We start from the raw sequence: 21,779 nt of genomic DNA, 5'->3' as shown, positions 1-21,779 counted from the left end.
TAATCTACAATTAAATGAGGAACATTATGTTTAAAAGACTCACCCCATCACCAAGTTCCTCCCATATAGCCCATTACAGTCACTATCAATCAGCATAGTAAGATGTTGTAGAATTACTACTTGTCTTCTCTGTGTTGTACAGCCCTCCCTGTGCCCCCACACACACACATTATACATGCTAATCATAATGCCCCTTTTCTTTTTTCCCCCACCTTATCCCTCCCTTCCCACCCCTCCCCCCCCCGTCCCTTTCCCTTTGGTAACTGTTAGTTCATTCTTGGGTTCTGTGAGTCTGCTGCTGTTTGGCTCATTCAGGTTTTTCTTTGTCCTTATACTCCACATATGAGTGAAATCATTTGATACTTGTCTTTCTCTGCCTGGCTTATTTCACTGAGCATAATACCCTCTAGGTCCATCCATGTTGTTGCAAATGGAAGGATTCTTCTTCTTCTTATGGCTGAATAATATTCCATTGTATATATGTACCACATCTTCTTTATCCACTCATCTACTGATGGACACTTAAGTTGCTTCCATTTCTTGGCTATTATGAATAGTGCTGCGATAAACATAGGGGTGCATATACCTTTTTCAAACTGGGCTGCTGCAATCTTAGGGTAAATTCCTAAGAGTAGAATTCATGGGTCAAATGGTATTTCTATTTCGAGTTTTTTGAGGAACCTCCATACTGCTTTCCATAATGGTTGAACTAGTTTACATTTCCACCAGCAGTGTAGGAGGGTTCCCCTTTCTCCACAACCTTGCCAACATTTTTTGTTGTTTGTCTTTTGTATGTTGGCGATCCTTACTGGTGTGAGGTGATATCTCATTGTGGTTTTAATTTGCATTTCTCTGATAACTAGTGATGTGGAGCATCTTAGAATTGGCCATCTGAATTTCTTCTTTGGAGAACTGTCTGTTCAGCTCCTCTGACCATTTTCTGATTGGACTGTTTGCTTTTTGTTTGTTGAGGTGCATGAGCTCTTTATATATTTTGGATTGGACTGTTTGCTTTTTGTTTGAGGTGCATGAGCTCTTTATATATTTTGGATGTCAACCCTTTATCAGATCTGTCATTTATGAATATATTCTCCCACACTCTAGGATGCGTTTTTGTTCTATTGATGGTGTCCTTTGCTATACAGAAGCTTCTCAGTTTGACGTAGCCCCACGTGTTCATTTTTGCTTTTGTTTCCCTTGCCTGGGGAGATATGTTCATGAAGAAGTTGCTCATGCTAATGTCCAAGAGATTTTTGCCTATGTTTTTTTCTAAGAGTTTTATGGTTTCATGACTTACATTCAGGTCTTTGATCCATTTCGAATTTACTTTTGTGTAGGGGGTTACACAATGATCCAGTTTCATTGTCTTACATGTAGCTGTCCAGTCTTGCCAACACCAGCCGTTCAAGAGGCTGTCATTTCCTCACTGCATGTCCATGGCTCCTTTACCATATATTAATTGACGATATATGTTTGGGTTAATATCTGGACACTTTATTCTGTTCCACTGGTCTGTGGGTCTGTTCTTGTGCCAATACCAAATTGTCTTCATTACTGTGGCTTTGTAGTAGAGTTTGAAGTGTGGTAACGAGATCTCCCCCACTTTACTCTTCCTTCTCAGGATTGCTATGGCTATTCGGGGTCTTTTCTGGTTCCATATGAATTTCTAAACTATTTGTTCCAGTTCATTGAAGAATGCTGTTGGTATTTTGATAGGCATTGCACTGAATCTGTAGATTGCTTTGGGCAGAATGGAGATTTTGACAATATTAATTCTTCCTAGCCAAGAGCATGGGATGAGTTTCCATTTGTTAGTGTCCTCTTTAATTTCTCTTAAGAGTGTCTAGTAGTTTTCAGGGTATAGATCTTTCACTTCCTTGGTTAGGTTTATTCCTAGGTATTTTATTCTTTTTGATGCAATTGTGCATGGATTGTTTTCCTGATTTCTCTTTCTGCTAGTTCATCATTAGTGTATAGGAAAGCAACACATTTCTGTGTATTAATTTTGTATCCTGCAACTTAGGTGAATTCAGATATTAGTTCTAGTAGTTTGGGAATGGAGTCTTTAGGGTTTTTTATGTACAATATCATGTCATCTGCAAATAGTGACAGTTTGAGTTCCTCTTTACCAATCTGGATGCCTTGCATTTCTTTGTTTTGTCTAATTGCCGTGGCCAGGACCTCTAGTACTATGCTGAATAACAGTGGGGAGAGTGGGCATCCCTGTCTTGTTCCCAATCTTAGAGAAAAAGCTTTCAGCTTCTTGCTGTTAAGTATGATGTTGGCTATGGGTTTATCATATATGGCCTTTATTATGTTGAGGTACTTGCCCTCTATATACGCATTTTATTGAGAGTGTTTATCATGAATGGATGTTGAATTTTGTCAAATGCTTTTTCAGCGTCTCTGGAGATGATCATGTGGTTTTTGTCCTTCTTTTTGTTGATGTGGTGGATGATGCTGATGGATTTTCGAATGTTGTACCATCCTTGCATCCCTGAGATGAATCCCACTTGATCATGGTGTATGATCCTCTTGATGTATTTTTGAATTTGGTTTGCTAATATTTTGTTGAGTATTTTTGCATCTATATTCATCAGGGATATTGGTCTGTAATTTTCTTTTTTTGTGGGATCTTTGCCTGTTTTGGCATTAGTGTGATGCTGGCTTCATAGATTGAATTTGGAAGTATTCCCTCCTCTTCTATTTTTTGGAAATCTTTAAGAAGAATGGGTATTATGTCTTCTCTATATGTCTGATAAAATTCAGCAGTGAATCCATCTGGTCCAGGGGTTTTGTTCTTGGGTAGTTACTTGATTACCACTTCAATTTCATTGCTGGTAATTGGTCTGTTTAGATTTTCTGTTTCTGCCTTGGTCAGTCTTAGAAGGTTGTATTTTTCTAGGAAGTTGTCCATTTCTTCTAGGTTTTCCAGTTTGTTAGCATATAGATTCTCACAGTATTCTCTAATAATTTTTTGTATTTCTGTGGGGCCCATCGTGATTTTTCCTTTCTCATTTCTGATTCTGCTGATGTGTGTAGATTCTCTTTTTCTCTTAATAAGTCTGGCTAGGGCTTATCTATTTTGTTTATTTTCTCAAAGGAACAGCTCTTGGTTTCACTGATTTTTTTTTTACTGTTTTATTCTTCTCAATTTTATTTATTTCTTCTCTGATCTTTATTATGCCCCTCCTTCTGCTGACTTTGGGCCTCATTTGTTCTTCTTTTTCCAGTTTTGATAATTGTGACATTAGACTATTCATTTGGGATTGTTCTTCCTTCTTTAAATAGGCCTGGATTTCTACATACTTTCCTCTTAAAACTGCCTTCGCTGAGTCCCACAGAAGTTGGGGCTTTGTGCTGTTGTTGTCATTTGTCTCCATATACTGCTTGATCTCTGTTTTAATTTGGTCATTGATCCATTGATTATTTAGGAGCATGTTGTTAAGCCTCCATGTGTTTGTGAGCCTTTTTGTTTTCTTTGTACAATTTATTTCTAGTTTTATGCCTCTGTGGTCTGAGAAGTTGGTTGGTAGAATTTCAATCTTTTTACAATGGTATTTTAAAAGTAATGGCTACCAGGGACTCTCTTGTCCCCTCCTGACGTTAGCCAAGAGCTCTCTTCCTTTCATTTTCTCTCTAAATAAAAGCCTCTGCCTTGCTCTCCTAAAAGAAAAAAAAAAAGTATATACCCTCACCTCACAACAGATACAAAGTTGTGAGCCACATACAAAAGTTAGACCCTCACCTCACAACAGATACAAAAATTAGCCCAAAATGGATCAGACACCTAAATATAAGAGTTAAAAAACCATACAACTCTTCAAAAGAAAACATAAAGGTAACTCTTCATTACCTTGGGTTTAGCAATGGTGTATTAGATATGACACCAAAATCACAAGCAAAAGAAAAAAATCGACAACCTATACTTCATCAAAATTAAAAACTTTTGTGCATCAAAGGACACTAGTAAGAAAGCAAAAGACAATCTACGAAGTGGGGAAAATATCTTCAAATCATGTATCCGGTTAAGCATCTAGAATCCAGAACACAGAACTCTTGATACTCAACCACAAATGACCCAGTTTAAAAATGGGCAAGTGACTTGAATAGACAAGTCTACGACAAAGGTATACAAATGGTCGACAAATGCATAAAAAGATGCTCAATATCATTTCCCATGGTGGAAAACAGTTTGGCAGTTCCTCATAAACACAAAATCAGCATATGACCCAGTAATTCCACTCCTATCTATATAACCAAAAAACTGAAAAAGATATTCACACAAAAACTTGTACACAAATGTTCATAGCAGCATTATCCCATACACCAAAAGGTAGGAACAACCCAAATGCCCATCAATTGATGACTGGATAAGCAAAATATCCATAACAACAGAATATTACTTAGTCATAAAAGGAAGTGAAGTACTAATTCATGCTATAATGTAAATGAATCTCAGAAATATGCTAAGTGAAAGAAGACAAACAGAAAAGCCATACATTTTATGATTCCATTTATATGATATGTCCAGAGTCCACAGCGAAAGAAAATAGATTGCTAGTTGCCAGGCACCAGAGGAAGGAAAACCTGGGGAGTGACTACTTAATAGGTGTTAGATTTCCATCTGGAGTGATGAAAATGTTCTGCAACTAGATATTTGTGGTGATAGTTGTACAACAGTCGAATGTATTAAATGTCACTGATGGTGAATTTTATGTTCAGTGTGTTTTACTGTAATTTAAAAGGTCAAAGCGTAAGTGGAGGTGGACTCACTAGGGCCACACTTCCTTCCAGGAGCCTATCGAAGTGAGAAAACCCAGTTACCTTCCCCACTGACATTTATTTGGCTGCCTTTTGGCTTTTCCCTCTTATAAAGGGTTGAGCTGACAAAGTGAGGAAAGCCTGAGGCAAACTCCTCCTAGTCACAAAGCCTTAAAGGAGTGTGGGATTTGCCAGACTAGCTCTGCCACAGGCAGAGAAAAACAAGCTTCTCCAGATCTCCTAGATATTCTTGGGAAACGGCCTGTACTTGCATTCAGAATGGTTAATACCCAAAACTCTTTGGTTCTAGACTGTCTATACTCAAAATAAGAGGATTTCTACATAGTTGTAGCTGAAAACTATGTATCAGGGTTTGAGGCCTGTGGCAAGGGACTAACTAGATGTTGACCAAACATGATTCATCTTCCTCCTAGGCACAATCTAGATGACATTTCCCAGCCCCCAGCAGTTAGGCATGGCCCTGTGGTTGAATTCTGGTAATGGAATATGGATGGAAGTGATTAAGCCACTTCTAGACCAGGTCCATCAAAACCATCCAAAAGATCCCCCACCTACCTCCAGTGACCTCAGAAGCCGTGTTTAGAAAATGGTAGAGCCTCTGTTAGTCTGGGTTCTCTTGACTGTATTTGTTTCAGCAACTAGTGTTATTTAATATAAAAGACTGTTAGCATGAAAGCTAGTAATAAAATGCCCCTTTCTCTTACTGGCCAGAGGCAGGACTCAGATGTTCCTGGATCATCTGAATATCCCTGGTACCACGCTTATGAAATGACTTAAGGATTTCATAAAATTAAGACCATTTCTAAACTCTCTGCTTTTTAAAATATTCCTAAAGTCCTCAAAAACTCATGAAAATTAGAAGGCCTAACAATACTGTATTATCTCTGCTTTGCTGAAATACAGGCAGAGAGACTACATGGCTTGTTAATCTCCAACTAATTAAGGGTTAAAGAATCTGCTACTCAGGTTCACACTTAGGAAGTACTATTAAAGTTGGTACAACTAAAATGATATTACAAAATTTTTAAATGAGGTCTCCTTGGCCTGAATTTGTCCTTAATTACATTCTAAAACCTAGGGAGACAATATTCTAAAGAAGTTACTTAATAAAGAAATCTATAAAGCTTCCCTAAAGGGAAAAATGCACAAATTAAAGCCTCCTTTTCAAAGTGAATAAAGTAAAAGAATAGTTCAGTAACACCAAGAAATCCAAAGTCAAGACATATCTTCTTCTATTTCTTCCTAAAAATTAGATAAGAACACTAAAAAATATGAGCTGTATATGCATACATTCTGTGCATGTACCTTAAAAATATGATAGCTTCTTAGTATCAGGCTTTGTAATTGGTGTTTTATGTAGATTAATTTATCAAATCCTCACAATAACCCTATGAAAGAGGTTGTAATATTATCTCCATTTTATATATATATATATATATATATGTATATATATATATATATATATATATATATATATATATGTATATATATATATATATGGGGTAATTAAGGCTTAGAGAACTTAACTTGCTTCAGGTTACAGAGTTGGAATTTGAAGTCAGAGATTGGCTCAATCTTATACATTCACTCAAAAGTATTTATTTACTTAATACCTTCTATATACAATTCTAAAAGCTGGAGATAAGGCAGTAAGGAAAACAGACCTAAATCCCTACCTTCATGAACCAAATATTCTAACTTGGGAGAATGACAATAAACAACAAATAAGTAACAGTAACAGGTGAATAAGTGACATGAATAAAAAAGGGAAAAGGGATGATTAAGGGTGTTCTTTAAAGAGGCTGGTCAAGGAAGGCCTCTTTGAAGAGGTGATATCTTAAAAGAAACCTGAATGAATTGAGGAAGCCGTCCATTCACATATAACTGAAAAAAGAACATCTCAGGTGGGGAAAACTACTAAGTGTAAAAGTCCTCAAATAACAATTTTTTAAATGTCCACAGGCAGGAGCATGCTTCATGTATTCAGAGACCATCAAGGCAGTCTGTGTACTGGCTCAGGAAAAAGAGGAAGAGTAGAAGGAAATGAGATTAGAGAAGGTCAAGAGGCAGATCACATAGAATCTTACAGGACAAAGGAAGCACTTTGGATTTGATCTAAACTGTGAAAGAAATAGCTCAGAAATATGCTACGTGAAATGGGGGGGGGATGTTAAGAATACAACCAAGAGACTTTTATAGTAATCCGATGAAAGATAGTAGAGGCTAAGATTAGTATAGTGATGGAGCTAGCGCATTAAAGTCTCATGCAATTCAGATGTAGCACCATCCAGACCTAATGGGCTAAATGTGGAATACGAAGTTAAGAAAAGACTTAAAGAACCTTCCAAGTTTTGGTCTCAATAAATGAGTAAATGGTAGTGCCATTTATTGACATGGAAAAGACCTGGGGAGAAGCAGGCTGGGAAGAAAAAAAATCAAGAGTTCAGTTTTAGACACATTAAATTTAGGAGATCTATCAGTAACCCAAAAGGAAATGTTACAAAGACAACTGAAAATAGGAGTCTATAGCTCAGAAGAAAGATAAAGCCTAGAGAAATAAATGTGGGAATCATCAGCATAGAGATGGAATGTAAAGCAATACAATCTGATGAGATCACATCAAGAGGGAGAATAGACTGGAAGCAGATTAAAGACTGAACACTTTGAAACACCAGTGAGATAGGAAGAAAGTCGATAGAGTGCTCCCAGAAGCCAAACAACATGATAATCAACCATGTCAAATGCAACAGGCCAAGTGAGATGAAGACTGCAAACTGACCACTGGGTTTGGCCAATGCTGACCTTGACAAAAGTGTTTCACTGAAATTACAGAAACAGAAGCCTGACTGGAATGGATTCAAGAATGAGAGAGGAAATGAAAGCAGACAATACAGACAAGTCTTTCAAGTAGTTTTGTTTCCTACTAGTAAACAATTATTTCATATCACTTGCTGTTTTGCCTGAACTTCTGCAAGCGCCTCCCAACTGGTCTCTCTGCTTCTACCCAATCAGCCTAAACAGAGTTGCCAAACAGATCAGATTAAAATTAATATTAGCTCATGTGATACCTCTGCTCAAAACTCTCCAGGGACTTTTCATCTCATTCAAAGTAAAAGCCAAAATCCTTACAACTCCCTTTAAGATCCTTCACAATCTGAAACTCTTCACAACCCAGCCCTCCTCTCCCCAACGTTTCCCCTCTAAACTCATCTACTAGTCTTCCTCTTACTCATTCCACTCCACCCACACTGCCCTCCTTGCTGTTCCTCAAACACAAATTTTAGAGGTGGAGGTAGGCTGCTAGACCAGGGCACTTCCTATTCCCTATACCAAGTATGCCCTTCCCCCAGATAATCTAAATGCCTCTCTCTTACACACTTCAGGTCTTTACTCAAATATCCCATTCCAAAGAGACACCTTTCCTGACAATGCAGTTTAAAACCATAATCTTCCATCATCCTAATCCCCCCTTAACTGCTTTATTTTGTTTACAGTATTTATCTCCTATATAACATACTACATATTTTACACATTTACTATCTGATTCCTAGATATAATAGGATTTATATATACATAAGTTATTTTATAACTAGAATAAAAATTTCACAAATGGAGGGTTTGTGGTCTGCCTTTTTCACTGCTGTAATCCTAAGAGTATTCAAAAAAAAAACTTACTGAGTCAAAGATTCAATGAATGAGTATAGCATTAATTAAGTTTTTTAAGATGGAAAATATTATGGCATATTTGTATGTTGATGAGGATCACCAACAGAAAATAAAAATTAATGATTCAGGAGTGTGAATGAATGATTTCAGAAATAAAACTCTTCATTAGATACAGGGGCTGGCCTTAGACAGGAATAGGTATGACAGAAAAGGAAGGAGGCAAGGGAACTGAAGGTACACATGCACAGGAATGATTATGACAGCCCATGAAATGTTAAGGTAGATAAAGAGGAAAGTAGAAGCATGAGTGACTGACAACCAAAAAATAGTTTAAAAAAAAAAGATCAATGGACTGGAGGCTCCACAGAGCTTGAACAATTTTTGGAGAGGAAATTCTAAAAGGAGTGGGGGAGTTGGAAAAATAGAAGATGATGTGAAAGAGTGTGGTAAGCTCAAAACTAAGATTTTAGAGGAGGAACAATTATTGGTAAAGATGAAATATACCTAATGAACAAGCAAGTAGGAAACTCAAACTAATGTCAATATTTCCCACCAATTATTTACTGTACATTCACTGCATGCATGGCTGTAGAACAGAGAAGAGGAAAGTCTTTGGGAGTTAACAGTGAGGTACAGGGCTAAAACAAAAAGGTTGCCAACTATGTCACACTAACAATGCCGTGTGTAGAAGCCCTTGCTCCCAATAAGTAACATCTAGCCTCTACTCTCCCTTGAGGACTTTTTCCTTTTCCACGAGGGCTAGCCCTTGATCCAACAACCTGTTTTCAAACCCCTTTGAGACCCCAGGTATGTATATTAGAGATGAAAACAATCAACACTTACTGATAAAAAGTAATAATTACCAAGGTAACACAGGGATTCCACCAAGAAATTCCAAAGCTAGGTGGCAAATTTAGCAGCAAACTATATAGCAGCTAAGACCAGCAACAGAGACATATTGACTGACCATAGTCACCATCAGTAACTGAGGTGGAAAAGCTTCTAGGTGTTAAGCTTAGGGGTATCCAGTAGAACAAAGATGGGAAAACTCTGTAAGATTTTCCTACCCTCATCAGGGAACATTGTCCAAACTGCTTCAACCATACCAGGCTCTCTGCTCTAGTACCTTTAATGAAATCAAACCTTCTAAAGCTAACAAGTTTTCAGGAGCTGACCTTTACCCATATTACTTCTGGATAAAAGAGGAAGGAGAGCTAATAAACTTTCTATATTGAACACAGAGAGGAATTCTCAAAGGCCCATGTCTTAACCACCATGTCTTACACTGTATCCACACAGCTGCCAGAGTAATCCAGCTAAAACATAAGAAGACCATCCTGCTCTAACACTTATTCCCCTTTTACACAGTACTAAAGATCTTCTACAATCTAGGCTTAACTCACGACATCTATGCCTTCAACTTCAAGTTCCAGCAATACCAAATGGATCTTGCCTCCCTACAAACAATATGCAGCTTTCCCTCTCCGTGCTTTCTACCCTGTGCTTTTGCGAATGTATTAACATAGGGCAGAGGAAAGAGATGGTGCTGAATTTCATGAAAATAATTTTGAAAAATTATCAGTAGTGCCTGAGGTCCTTCTAGGAACTAAAATTGAACTCTGTCTTTATTCATCCTCAAAAATGTCTCATTTCCTTTACTTGTCTATTTCTATCATACTACCATTATTACTCAAATCACCCAAATTCTAAATATTTGAATCACTTTCTATGCATTCAATAATTACTTAACACCTATTGAGAGCAAAGCCCTTGACTGTACATTATGAAAGATAAAATGAGGATATAGATCCTACCCTCAATAATTTATCAATTAAAAGCAGAAATGAATACAGAAGGACTGAATTGCTAAAATGCTGATTAATACATCCATTCATTCAACAAATATTTATTCAGAACCTACTATATACCTAGGAATGGATAAAACATTGAATGGATTCATTCATCCATTTATTCAAGTATTATTCAGAACCTACTATATACTTAGAAATGTATAAAGCAATGTGTTACAGAAACAAAGTGAAATAAGAATCAGTATTTATTAAGTACCTATCTACAATAGGCTTTCTAATCATTATTTCAATCAATCTCATAGAGCCAAGCTTTCATTTTTGGGGTCACATAATTTTGAGAGCTGAAGTCTCAGGAGATTTAGATTTACTGAAGCCCAATCAAGGATACTCTTAGGATCCCACATGGAAAAACTACTTGAACACTTTCTGGGGCATGTGAATTATGCCTGGAAGCTTGAGTAGAATTTTAATGAGCAGAGGCAGAGAAGAAAGAGCTTTTTCAGATGGATGATTAATTTAAATAAGTATTGAAAGTGCCTAGCAGTAAACAAATATTTTTGAATGTTCATTATGTACCCGTTAAAATACTAAAGGCTAGAGGAGAACCAAGATGGCGACATGAGTAGAGCAGCGGAAATCTCCTCCCAAAACCATATATATTTTTGAAAATACAACAAATACAACTAATCCGAAAAGAGAGACCAGAAGATACAGCACAACAGCCAGACTACATCCACACCCACGAGAACCCAGCACCTTGCAAAGGGGGTAAGATACAAGCTGCAGCCCAGCAGGACCCGAGTGCCCCTCACTCCAGCTCCCGGCGGGAGGAGAGGAGTCCGAGCGGGGAGGGAAAGGAAGACCAGGACTGCTAAACACCCAGCCCTAGCCATCCACACCAGAGTGCAGACACACAGTGTGTGTGTGGGGTGCTGGAAACTAGGGAAACAGGACAGTAAGACCTGTGAGCGGGTCCCCGCAGCCGGAGCACCCAGGACAAAGAAAAGCGAGTGCTTTTTGAAAATCTTAAAGGGACAGGGACCCCACAGCTGGACAGAAGTGCCCCGGGACACTTAGCCTAGCAGCTGGAAATCCCAGGGAACTCTGGGCGCCCAAAGCCCCACAGCACAGCTCGGAGGCCTTTCACTGCGATAAACAGCCTCCCGCCTGTTCCCCCTCCGATGCGGCTCCACCATATTGGAGAAGCAGCCTGAGGCAGGCCACACCCACAGCAACTGCAGAGCTAAACTCCATAGCAGCCTGGCAAGATCAGAAGCCCCGTCTGCACACAGTTGCCCAGCACAAGCTGCTAGAGGCCGCTGTTCTCCCAGGAGAGGAAGACCACAAACTGGCAAGAAAGGACTTCCTCTTACCCAACACACGCGTCAGCTCCCCACAAATATATCTATCGCCATGAAAAGGCAGAAGAAATTGATACAGACCAAGATCACAGAAGCAAACCCTATGAAGGAGATAGACCTAACCATCTTCCTGAAAAAGAATTAAAAATAAAGCTCATAACCATGCTGATGGAGTTGCAGAGAAATATGCAAGAGCTAAGGGATGATGTCCGGAAGGAGATTACAGAAATGAAACAATCTCTGGAAGGATTTATAAACAGAATGGATAAGATGCAAGAGGCCATTGACGGAATAGAAACCAGAGAAGAGGAACGCATAGAAGCTGATGCACAGAGAGACAAAAGGATCTCCAGGAATGAAACAATATTCAGAGAACTGTGTGACCAATCCAAAAGGAATAATATCCGCATTATAGGGGTACCAGAAGAAGAAGAGAGAGAGAAAGGGATAGAAAGTGTATTTGAAGAAATAATTGCTGAAAACTTCCCCAAACTGGGGGAGGAAATAGTTGCTCAGACTATGGAAGTACAGAACTCCCAACAGAAAGGACCCAAGGAGGACAACACCAAGACACATAATAATTAAAATGGCAAAGATCAAGGACAAGGACAGAGTTTTAAAGGCAGCTAGAAAGAGGAAAAAGGTCACCTACAAAGGAAAACCCATCAGGCTATCATCAGACTTCTCAACAGAAACATTACAGGCCAGAAGAGAATGGCATGATATATTTAATGCAATGAAAGAGAAGGGTCTTGAACCAAGAATACTGTATCCAGCACAACTATCATTTAAATATGAAGGAGGGATTAAACAATTCCCAGACAAGCAAAAGTTAAGGGAATTTGCCTCCCACAAACCACCTCTATAGGGTATTTTAGAGGGACTGCTCTAGATGGGAGCACTCCTAAGACTAAATAGATGTCACCAGAAAAAATAAAATCACAGCAAAGAAAGTAAAACAACCAAATACTAACTAAAGGCAAAAAATAAAATCAACTACCCACAAAAGCAGTTAAAGGAAGCACAAAAGAGCACAGAATAAAACAGCCAACATATAAAGAACAGAGGAGGAGGAATAAGAAGGGAGAAAAATAAAGAATGACCAGACAGTGTTTAAAATAGCTCAATAAGTGAGTTAAGTTAGACGGTAAGATACTAAAGAAGCTAACATTGAACCTTTGGCAACCACGAATCTAAAGCCTGCAATGGCAATAAGTACATACCTTTCAATAATCACCCTAAATGTAAATGGACTGAATGCACCAATCAAAAGACACAGAATAATAGAATGGATAAAAAAGCAAGACCCATCTCTATGCTGCTTACAAGAGACTCACCTCAAACCCAAAGACTATAGGAACAAAGAAAGACTGAAGGAACAAAGCAGCAGAATCATAGAACCTAAGAATGGACTAACAGTTACCAAAGGGAAAGGGACTGGGGAGAAAGGGAGGGAAGGGAGGGATAAGAGTGGGGAAAAAGAAAGGGGGCATTACGATTAGCAGGTATAATGTGGGGGGGGGCATGAGGAGGGCTGTGTAACACAGAGAAGACAAGTAGTGATTCTATAGCATCTTACTACGCTGAGGGGCAGTACTGTAATGGGGTTTGTGGGGGGGATTTGGTGAAGGGGGGACCCTAGTAAACATAATATTCTTCATGTAATTGTAGATTAATGACAAAAAAATTAATGAATTAATTAATTTAAAAAAATACTAAAGGCTAAGGATACAATGATGAATAAGACAGCCTCTGGGGAATTTTTTCTCTAACGAGAGACAGGCAACCAATTAGGATATTCCTTGAGCAAGTATCTGTTTCAAGCATTGGTACATATCTATGTTTCTAATAAATATTCAAACTAATAACTATGTCTCAAATACCATACTAGACCTCAGATACAACAGTAAATGAAACAGTCTGAGCATTAAAGAACTTTAATGAAAGAGAGAGAAGACAATCTCAATAATGTATGTGATAATGGAGACAAAGCAAAGTCTTGGGAACTAAGAAAAAGTGGAATCTAACTGATTCTACTAATAAAAAAATGTTAATTATCAAGTAGACCCTGGATGCCAAGGTCTTCAGACTATATTCTATGGGTAAGAACTTAATGAGGGTTTCTTAATAAAGAAATGATCACTTAACAAATATTTATCTATCACTGGAACTCAGACAATGAGTCATAATCTTTATTTCTTTACTAGAATGCAGAATTAAGTTGAGATTAAAAAACTGAAAGTAGAGTAAATGCAGCTAAGGTATTATAACCATGACAAAAGTTCATAAATGCTGAATTAAGGTAAAGACAGTGAGAATAAAGATTTGAAAGATGTCATAAAGGTAGAATCAGCAGCACCTGGATAAGGGGGTCAAGAGAGAAGGGGAAATCAAAGACCACAGATACAATTTCAAGTTTACTGACAAGAAAAAGGAAAGACACAAAGAGAAGCACATTTCAAAGGAGGAATAATGGATTCTATATTAATGTACAGTAAGCCACTGACCTTCCAGAGAACCAAGTCCTGCATCCTGTTAAGAATTTATCCCTAAATACCAGCACAGTATAAAATGTAACAAGCATTTTCATGTCATGAGAAATGGAGAACAAAGTCATTTGTAAGAGGTGGATGCTTGTTGATCAGAGAGGCTCTTACTTCCTGAATATATGTAATCCATCCAGCCTTGTAACACATACAACTGCAACTTTTACCTTTTCAGAATCAAATTATTACAAGTTATGGACTTTCAAGGACACTTAGCAAATTGTAAAAATCACAAATGTTAAGATCACAAATACTGAGAGTCTCTGGTAGAAACATTAAGCACAGAAATGGAAAGGTAGAGCTAAGGAAAGAGGCTGCACCGAGATACTCAGATCACTCTTCAAGGAGGATTTGTGACACAATGCCATGAGTAAAGAGGACTACAGATCTTTGTTTCACATCCTAAGCACTTGCCACAAATAAGACACACAGGAAGTTGCCAGAGAAACAGGAGTGGAATGGACTTGTTATGACAAAAGAGAAGAACATATCAAGAAGCAACACATGGTCAACAGTGACAAATAGTTTACAGAGGTCAGAAAGAATGAGGATTGGGGAAAGAATATCAGGTTTAGTCATTTGAAGGTCCCAAGGCTGCTACAAATCTGTGTAATTATTTCACAATGCAAATTTTCCAAAAGTAGTCATGCATTATTTTTTAATTTAAAAAAGGAAAAAGTTTTAGTGTCCATCACAATACATCCAAACAATGGAAAACTACCAGCAATGAAAAAGAGCAAACTATTTCTACAAGCAACACAGATGAATCTCACAGACATGATTTGAATAAAAGAATCTAGTCACAAGAGTACAAACTTTATGATTCCATTTCCATGAAATTCAAGAAGAAAAACTGATGCATGGTGACATTGGTCAGGAAAGTGGCTACCTTTGGAGGAGGGTAATAAACAGGAGAAAACACAAAGGAGTATTCGAGGGTACTGGAAATGCTCTACATCTTGATCTGAATAGTGGTCCCATAGGTATATTCAGTCTGTAAAAATTCCTGGACTGAATGAAGCTTGGATTTGTGTACTGTGTTTTAGTCATATCTCAGTGAAAAAATATATAAACAAATACACTAAGTTGTTGATGACTTTGAAGATACCAGTTTTGGAAGAGTTTAAATGTAGAAGCCAAAACTTAATATGAGCAATGTATACAAGGTGAGGGAGCTGAGACAGTGAAGACAAACTCATATTTCAAGCAGGTTGCTAGTGAAGCTAAGAAGAGATAACAAAGTTGCAAAGGTAGGTTACACAATTTAGGGAAATGGCACTGCTTTATTTTTATTTTCTGTTTAAAACAGAAAATAACATACATTACCAAGGGCCTACAGCAGATGAGAAGGGATGAAATCCAGGGCATAAGTAGAAGGATTAGCCTTAGAAAGAAAGATGAATATTTCCTCTGAGACTAAAGCAAAGGATGAGTGAATGAACACAGAAATTTTGAGACAGAGAAGGAAAAATCAAGTAATCTTAAATTCTTTAGTGAAACATGTAATAAGGTCAATTGGACCAGAGAAACTGAGTCAGGAAAGGATCTGCACTTTAAATACATTTTAAATTTTTGAATAGGTACTGCAGAGAATATAAAAGACAGGAATGAGGGGGGAAATTATAGATAGGACAATGTTCAGTGGCCTGAAAGCAAGGACAGAGATGGCGGACAGTGCAGTCTACTCAGGGCTGGGTGGAGAATCAAAAGTGAAAACACAAAAGAGGTAAAAAAAAATCTAAGTGCCGGCATGTGCATCACTAAAACTATATAATAATGATGTCTAAGGAAAATACTTATTTAACTAATGGGAAAGGGACATGAAACATAATAGAAGTCTTGAAATAGTCAAGTCACTAAGGTCTGGAGCAGAGCTCTGCAAAAGGAAAAGTCGTCATTAGAGTTCATTACTACAGAACATTTTTCTGCAAATCCCACAAGATTAAGGACTACATATTTTCCTTTCACTTAACTTCCTACACCTAGTGGAAACGTCTATTCCCTGGTAAAACTGACCTCCATCCCCTATTTCTAAATACAACTACACTTAATTAATAATTCATATAAATACATCCTGTTCATGAATATTTTTCCACTGTTTTCTGTTTTCCTGTCAAGGTGTTTTCAGTGGTAAACTCCTAGAAAACAGAGCCTGTATCTATGAATTCTCTGTTCACAGCATTGGGTTTGGGATTGAACACACGTTAGGTGTCTTAACAAGTGCTTTCTCGTGAAATTGACTGTTAAGGAAAACCTTAACAGAGATTCTGAACACAGCCCTACCAAACTCTAATGATGGCTAAATCAGAGAATACTCAGGAATGACATCCGTTTTTATAACTGTCAGGATAATCTCTAGGAAACACTGTAACATTTACCGTATCATATTGATTTTCCCTACCTTACACTACTTACCCCTCTGGATAACTCCTCAAAACCCCATTCGTAAGCCTATTTGCAGTTCATTTACTCCCAGCCCACTTTTCAGCGTTCTTTTTTCCCCACCCAGAACCCCCGATTCCAAACGCCCCAGGGCCACTTTTTTCATCCGCCCCTGCTCCCCCACGTCTCATTCAACCCCAGGTCAGCACTTTCATTTCTCCACTCCCCCCTTTTCTGCCTCTCCAGACCTCCCATTCCTCCAGTGCAACTAGTCAATCACCACCCCTCAAAATGCCCTACCCCAAATCTTCCCGCCTGAGATCCCCCTCCCCCACAGCTGCCATGCACTCTCTCGACCCCGATCCTTTCCCTCCCGGACCCCTGCCCGCTCTACCTGCTCCTTGACCTCGGGCCCCGGGGGCCCGGTTCGCTCCTCCAGTCGCGGCCTCCCGGGCGGCGCCCGCCGGCGCGAGGGCAGGGACTGGGGCTGGGGCAGCTCCGCCGCCCGCTGAGCCCCATCCTCCCGGCGGGCGGCCGGCGGCGGCAGCGGCTGCGGTCGGTCGCGACAGCGGCTCCGCTTCATAGCTTTGGCTGGGCCGCGCGGGCGTCAGCGCCGCGACTGTCCCGACCCCGCACGGCCCCGGGCCGCAGCGCTGCCGCACCAACCACAGCCCACGGCCACCATGGCCGAGCGGGCGCCCGAAGCCACCCACCCAGCTCGCAGCTACTCCGCGCTTTCTGGAGCTTCAAGCTCCGCGGCCTCCTTAGCGCTCCTTACGAAGGCGACAGCATAGCCGCCGCCTAGTCTCTCTCCCACTCCCCACCCGTTCGGCTGGCCACCCGCCGCTGCCGCCCCCGCCGGCTCCACAGCCAGCGGCCCTCCCGCCTGCCCGCCGGCGCGCCGGCCCGCCTCGGCCGGGTCCCTCCCCTTCCCTCCTCCCCCCTTGCCGTCTCCGCGCGCGCGCGCACGGGGATTCCCCCCACCCCCCCCTGCCGCCCGCCACATCGGGCCGCGCGTGGCCTCCCGCGCACGCGCCAGTGAACGGTCGCGAGAGGCCAGCCTGTGGCCCCGCGCTGCGGCCAGGAGAGCGGAAGAGGGCGGGGCTCCTGGGGCTCTGGCTGCGGCTGGAGAGAGTCATTGATTCTTTCATTCATCCATTCATGCAACTGCGTGCACAGCCAAGCTAAGCGCTGAGGATCCCAAGATGAGTTAGAACTGATCAGTGTCTTCAAGGAACTGCAGGGAGAGGGGGCAGGGGCAGGAAAGAGACAAAATATACAACTAATGAGTAGAATAGTACTAATGTATGCCTTTTTAATTGAGCACCTGCCAACTGCCACCTAATCTTCACATCACACTCTAGAGGCAGGGCTGCTCATTGTCACGTGACAGATAAGAAGACTGAGGTGAAGTGATATGTCCCAGGTTACTCAGCAAATCAGAGACCAAAATAGACAAGACTCAAATTCTGGCTTTTCTGTCCCTTTCCACTGTTTCCTGCTGCTTGGTGTGGAAAGTCCTATAAAATAGGAAACCGTGACGGACACCAGGATTCCATCTGGGGGCAAGGGAGGATAAAGAAGCCTTCTGGAACTATCTGCATGATTCCCCACTGACAATGAAGTCATCATGTTATAGCCAAGTCCATCCTGGCTATGGTCAGGGCAGCTGCAGCCTGGGCAGCCCAGTCTGCCACTTGCAGTGACTCATCTGCTCAGCAACGTGGCTATAGCTCAGCCCTGTCTGGCCTCCTCCTGCTGGCTTCAACTGGTCTGCCACACATTGTATTTTTCCTCTTTTGACATGACCAGAGTTGTTTCCTAGAAGCCTTTCTGAAGGCTTTACCCATTTTTTTCTGGGCCTCCTCTGAACCCTTTTCTGAAAAGTAATAATAGTTAACATTATAGAGTGCCTACTGGATACCAGACACTGTGCATTCAAGTCACATGTACACAAACAAGAAGCAAATTTTATTATTTCCAGTATACAGTTGAAGAAACTGAGGCTCAAATTACATAAAGTGCTCAATATGACACAACTAATAAGTACAGAGTCAGGACTCAAACTAAGGTCTTTCAGATACCAGAGCCTACAAACACAACCAATGTACTCTACAGCTTATCACCTGTTACTCCAGTATTCCCTGTTTCAGGTCCTCCCCTCCACCCATCCAGCTGCCTCAGTCAGAAACCTGGAAGTCATACTAGACTCCTTTCTTCCCCCTCTGCCCACATATTAACCACCAAGTCTTCTTGTTTCATAATCCTATTATCACTCTAATCTGTCTCCTCTTTCTATCCCACTGGCAGCTCATCTCACCTCAGCTCAAGTCCTATCTTCTTTCACCAACTTAACTAGGAATAGGAAACCTTTCTAAGTGGTTCACCTACATCCAATTCCTTTCTCTTCAAACCCATCCTCCAGAAGGTCTTTATAAGAATATTTATACAAAACGCAACCTTCCAAGGATGACCCAGAAAGAAACAGAATATCTGAACAGATCGATTATCAGCAACAAAATTGAATTGGTAATCAAAAAACTACCTAAGAATAAAATTCTGGCACAGATGGCTTCACCGCTGAATTTCACCCATCCTCCTTAAAGTTTTCCAAAAAGTAGAAGAGGAGGTAATACTTCCAAACTCATTTTATGAGGCCAACATCACTCTAATACCAAAACCAGGCAGACATCACAAAAAAAGAAAATTACAGACCAATAAACCTGATGAACATACATGCAAAAATACTCAACAAAATATTAGCAAACCAAATTAAAATATACATCAAAAAGATCAGCAATCATGATGAAGTAGGATTTATTCCAGAATGCAAGGATGGTACATTTGAAAATCCATCAACATCATCCACATCAACAAAAATAACATGATCATTTCCATAGATGCTGAAAAAGCACTTGACAAAATTCAAAATCCATTCATGATAAAAACTCTCAACAAAATGGGTATAGAGGGCAAGTACATCAACATAATAAGGGCCATATATCAAAAACCCACAGCCAACATCATACTTAGCAGCAAAACACTGAAAACTTTCCTTTAAGACTGAGAACAAGACAAGGATGCCCACTCTCCCCACTTTTATTCAGCATAGTTCTGGAGGTCCTAGGCATGGCAATTAGACCACACAAATAAATAAAAAGCATCCAGATGGTAAGGAAGAAGTTAAACTGTCGGTGACATGATATTGTACATAAAAATTGTAGATGGCATGATATTGTACATAAAAAAAACCCTGAAAATCGCTTCTCGGCCTTTTGGCTAAGATCAAGTGTAGTATCTGTTCTTATTAGTTTAATATCTGATACATCCTCTATCCGAGGACAATATATTAAATGGATTTTTGGAGCAGGGAGATGGAATAGGAGCTTGCTCCGTCCACTCCACGCATCGACCTGGTATTGCAGTACTTCCGGGAACGGTGCACCAAAAAAAAAAAAAAAAACAACCCTGAAGAATCCATTCCAAAACTACAGGAACTAATATCTGAATCCAGCTAAGTTGCAGGATACAAAATTAACACACAAAAACCTGTTGCATTCCTATATACTAATGATGAACTAGCAGAAAGAGAAATCAGGGAAACAATTCCATTACATTTGGATCAAAAAGAATAAAATACCTAGGAATAAACCTAACCAAGGAAGTGAAAGACCTATATGCTGGAAACTACAAGACACTCATGAGATAAATAAGAAGATACCAATAAATGGAAATACATCCCATGCTCATGGATAGGAACAATTAATATTGTCAAAATGGCTATCCTGCCTAAAGCAATGTACAGATTCAATGCAATCCCTATCAAAATACTAGTGGCATTCTTCAACGAACTAGAGCAAATAGTTTTAAAATTCATATGAAACATCAAAAGATCCCGAATAGCCAAAGCAATCCTGAGAAGGAAGAATAAAGCTGGGGAGATTATGCTCCCTGACTTCAATCTCTACTACAAAGCCACAGTAATCAAACAATTTGGTAATGGCACAAGAACAGACCCATAGATTGATGGAACAGAATAGAGAGCCCAGATATAAACCCAAGCATATATGGTCAATTAATATATGATAAAGGAACCATGGATATTCAATGGGGAAATGACAGCCTCTTCAACAGCTAGTGTTGGCAAAACTGAACAGCTACATGTAAGAGAATGAAACTGGATTATTGTCTAACTCCATACACAAAAGTAAAATTCAAAATGGATCAAAAACCTGAATGTAAGTCATGAAACCATAAAACTCTTAAAAGAAAACATAGGCAAAAATCTCTTGAATATAAACATGAGCAACTTTTTCCTGAATGTATCTCCTCAGGCAAGGGTAACAAAAGCAAAAATGAACAAACAGACTACATCAAGCTAAAAAACTTCTATACAGCAAAGGAAACCATCAGCAGAACAAAAAGGCATCCTACAGTATGGAAAAATATACTTATAAACAACATATCCAACAAGGTGTTAACATCCAAAATATATAAAGAACTCACATACCTCAACACCAAAAGCAAATAACCCAATTAAAAAATGGGTGGAGGATATGAACAGACAATTCTCCAAAGAAGAAATTCAGATGGCCAACAGACACATGAAAAGATGCTCCACATCAGTAATTATCAGAGAAATGCAAATTCAAACCACAATGAAATACCACCTCACACCAGTTAGGATGGCCAACAGCGAAAAGACTAGAAACAACAAATGCTCGCAAGGATGTGGAAAAAGGGGAACCCTCCGTACATTGCTGGTGGGAATGTAAGTTAGTTCAACCATTGTGGAAAGCAATATGGAGGTTCCTCAAAAAACTGAAAATAGAAATACCATTTGACCCAGGAGTTTCACTCCTAGGAATTTATCCAAAGAAAACAAGTTCCCAGAGTCAAAAAGACATATGCACCCCTATGTTTATTGCAGCACTATTTACAATAGCCAAGATATGGAAGCAACCTAAGTGTCCATCAGTAGATGAACGGATAAAGAAGATGTGGTACATATACACAACGGAATATTATTCAGCCATAAGAAGAAAACAAATCCTACCATTTGCAACAACATGGATGGACCTAGAGGGTATTATGCCCAGTGACACAAGCCAGGCAGAGAAAGACAAGTACCAAATGATTTCCCTCATTTGTGGAGCAAAACTGAAGGAACAAAACAGCAGCAGACTCCCAGACTTCAAGAAGGGACTAGCGGTTACCAAAGGGGAGGA

General features: G+C 39.7%; 1 protein-coding gene and 1 non-coding gene across 18 annotated transcripts in view; one reads left to right on the top strand and one right to left on the bottom strand.

Annotated features, from left to right (window-relative positions):
- MAST2 (microtubule associated serine/threonine kinase 2) overlaps nucleotides 1–21,779 on the bottom strand; it is a 347,954-nt gene that overhangs the window by 251,879 nt on the left and 74,296 nt on the right. For 8 of the 17 annotated variants that reach the window (XM_037021929.2, XM_037021941.2, XM_037021932.2 and 5 more), the window contains exon 1: nucleotides 16,946–17,447. The exons of 2 other annotated variants lie outside the window; for them this stretch is intronic. In XM_037021929.2, the coding sequence (XP_036877824.2) occupies nucleotides 16,946–17,134 (189 nt within the window). In that variant the 5' untranslated portion in view covers nucleotides 17,135–17,447. Of the gene's footprint in view, nucleotides 1–16,945; nucleotides 17,449–21,779 lie in introns of those variants that run through there. 7 more of the 17 variants (XM_037021936.2, XM_037021933.2, XM_037021934.2 and 4 more) reach the window with 3 other exon arrangements.
- LOC118973063 (U2 spliceosomal RNA) lies at nucleotides 19,811–20,001 on the top strand. The gene has a single exon (XR_005062282.2). It is a non-coding gene; the product is annotated as a U2 spliceosomal RNA (small nuclear RNA).

Source organism: Manis javanica, chromosome 4 (genome assembly GCF_040802235.1).
Source record: "Manis javanica isolate MJ-LG chromosome 4, MJ_LKY, whole genome shotgun sequence".
In the NCBI taxonomy this organism is placed as follows: Eukaryota; Metazoa; Chordata; class Mammalia; order Pholidota; family Manidae; genus Manis; species Manis javanica.
This window is presented reverse-complemented; position numbering and strand designations above follow the sequence as displayed.